General features: G+C 59.6%; 1 protein-coding gene across 1 annotated transcript; it reads right to left on the reverse strand.

The window, feature by feature from the left end:
• Positions 1-171: 171 nt before the first annotated feature.
• PHYSODRAFT_536563 (hypothetical protein) lies at positions 172-552 on the reverse strand (the record flags this gene model as incomplete). The annotated part of the gene is made up of 2 exons (XM_009541890.1): positions 172-292; positions 329-552. 2 exons carry the CDS (start codon positions 550-552, stop codon positions 172-174), a joined length of 345 nt encoding a protein of 114 aa, XP_009540185.1.
• Positions 553-3,131: the final 2,579 nt, after the last annotated feature.

Consider the following 3,131-nt stretch of genomic DNA (forward strand, 5'->3'; position numbering starts at 1 on the left):
GTCGGAGGTGGCTGCCAAGTTCGCTGCGTTCGTCGCGTTGGCTGAGACGCAGACCGGCAAGCGAGTGAAGGTGCTTCGGAGCGACAACGGCGGCGAGTACACTTCGGGTGCGATGGCCAAGTTGTGTGCGGATCGTGGCATCGAGCAGAAGTTCACGCCGCCATACACGCCTCAGCTCAACGGAGTGGCCGAGCGAATGAATCGGACGCTGGTGGAGTGTGCGCGCTGCATGCTGGAGCACGCCGGGTTGTCGAAGGAGTACTGGGGAGAAGCGGTGATGACGGCCACGTTCCTCCGCAACCGGTGTCCGACGCGCGCCATCAGTCACGACAAGTCGCCGCACCACGTTTGGACCGGCAAGAAGCCTTTGCTGGCCAACCTCAAGGTGTTCGGGTGCCACGCGTACGTGCACGTGCCGAAGGAGAAGCGGTCGAAGTTCGACGCTCGGTCGGTGCGCTGTCGTTTCCTCGGGTACTCGGAGCACGAGAAGGCGTATCGGTTCGAGGAGATCGAGAGCGGTCGCGTGTTGGTGAGCCGCGACGCGCAGTTCATGGAGGATGTCTTCGACGGTGGGAGACGCGACTACGCTTCGAAGGAGGTGTTGGTGGGTCTTCCGACAGATGATGATGAAGACACCACGGATGAAGAGACTCAGTCCGGATCAGACGAGAACAGAGAAGAAGCTGCGCGGAATCAAGACTTTGAACCCGGCAGCAAGCGACACCCGCGCACGCAGTCGCTCGAGGAAGCCGTGGAGGTTCCGAGTGCCAAGCGGTATGCGGTGCCAAGACGACAGCAACCGCTGGACGAGATGTCTGCCGCAGCACAAGAGAAGGAAGACTTCGAGGCTGCGTACGTCGTGGATTCAGTGGGAGAGATGCCGACAACGTTCAAGTCGGCGATGGAATCCAGCGACGCAGACAAGTGGAAAGAGGCGTGCGACTCGGAGGTGGAGTCGCTCCGCAAGAACGAGACGTGGACCCTGGTGCCACTGCCGAAGGGACGCAAGGCGATCGGCTGCAGATGGGTGTTCCGCGTGAAGGAGAACCAGTCTGGAGAGATCGAGCGGTTCAAGGCGCGACTGGTGGCGAAGGGGTTCTCGCAGAAGTACGGCATCGACTACGACGAGACGTTCGCGCCGGTGGCCAAGTTCACGTCGATTCGGGTGTTGCTGAGTCTGGCGGCCAAGTACAAGCTCACAGTGCACCAGATGGATGTGAAGACCGCGTTCCTCAACGGCTTGTTGGACGAGGACATCTACATGGCGCAGCCGGACGGATATGTGGACGGAGATCGACCCGACTACGTGTGCCGGCTCAAGCGTTCGCTGTACGGCCTGAAGCAGTCGCCGCGGATGTGGAACAAGACGATCGACGAGTTCATGTTGAAGCTGGGGTTCAAGAAGTGCGAGTCCGACCACTGCATCTACTTGAAGCGGGACAATCACGACATGATGTTCGTGGCACTGTACGTGGACGATCTGGTCCTCGCCAGCAGCAGCGACGGGATGCTGAAGGACACGAAGCAGGCGCTGAGTGACCGGTTCGAGATGACTGACATGGGCCAGCTCAAGTACTTCCTCGGTATGGAGATCGAGCAAGATGTGGCGACTGGGAAGGTGTCGGTGCGGCAGACCAAGTTCGCGAAGGACATTCTCGAGAAGTTCAAGATGGATGAGAGCAACCCTGTGAAGACACCGCAGGATCCGGGTCTGAAGCTGACCAAGGCCATGTGCGAGGGAGGCTGCAAGCACGACGAGACCATGGCGAATGTTCCGTACCGGAACGCCGTGGGCTGCCTCATGTATCTCATGGTGGGGACTCGTCCGGACCTCGCAGCGGCAGTGGGAGTGCTGAGCCAGTTCGCAGCGGACCCATGTCCGACACACTGGCAGGCGCTCAAGAGGGTCTTCCGCTACATCCGAGGCACGAAGACGCACGGCCTCGTGTTTCAAGCGAGCAGCGAGGACGGACTGCAAGGCTACTCGGACGCGGACTGGGCCGGCGACATCGAGTCTCGACGGAGTACGAGCGGCTACGCGTTCATGATGAACGGCGGATGCATCAGCTGGCGAAGCAAGAAGCAGCGCACGGTGGCGCTCTCGTCGACGGAAGCCGAGTACATGGCGCTGTCGGAGGCCACGCAGGAGGCGGTGTGGCTCAAGGTGTTTCTGTGCGAGCTGGGCGAGATGGCGAGCAATGAAGCGGTGAAGATCTACAAGGACAACCAAGGCTCCATCGCGTTGGCCAAGAACCCAGACTTCCACAAGCGCACCAAGCACATCGACATTCGCTACCACTTCGTGCGCGAGAAGGTGGAAGACGGTCAAGTGGTGTTGCAGTATGTTTCGACACTCGACATGCTGGCGGACATCATGACGAAGCCGATCGCGGCACCGCAGTTCGACGCGCTCAGGACGAACCTGGGCATCGTGGTCGCTGACGAGTCGAGTGGGAGTGTTGTTGTCAAGACTGATGTGACGACGCCCCGCCAAGCGACCGTGTGACGCGAACGCGTCATCAGTGAGGTCGGCGTGACCTTCACTGTGTGGTACCGAAATCATTCAGGTGATTACGGGACGATGATTACGTCACGGTGATTACGCCAAGATTGTGGGTACAAGATGGGCATCGACGTGGCGTTCTCTGATTGGATAAGGTAACTGTGTATCCAGTAGAGAATCCAGTAGGGTGTATCCAGTAAGAGGTATCCAGTAGCAGGCTTAGAGGTAGCACGCGGTTGCGAACTAAGGACCTGAATCGAATCACTTTGCATTTTGCCAACTACTGCTCAAGTGCTCTTCCTTTTTGGTTATGAGCCCAAGCCCCGTCTTCCCTGACCAAGACCCCGACTACGCCTTCGCCATGGACGCCGCCCCAACCGCGACCGCCCGCATCAACAAGTTCGACGGAACCAACTTCCACACATGGAAGTTCAAGATGCAGATGGTGCTGGAGGAGCGCGAACTGTGGGAAGTGACGAGTGGGGAAGTGAAGCTCGAGCAGTGCACGACCGCGGCGGACCAAGCGACGTTTCGCAAGAAGTCGCGCAAGGCGCTGGCGATCGTCTGCCTCGCGATGGAGGACTCGCAGCTGCCGCTGGTGCGGTCGGCGAAGGACGCGCATGATGCA

The sequence above is a fragment of the Phytophthora sojae genome (assembly GCF_000149755.1).
Source record: "Phytophthora sojae unplaced genomic scaffold PHYSOscaffold_49, whole genome shotgun sequence".
Taxonomy (NCBI): Eukaryota; Oomycota; class Peronosporomycetes; order Peronosporales; family Peronosporaceae; genus Phytophthora; species Phytophthora sojae.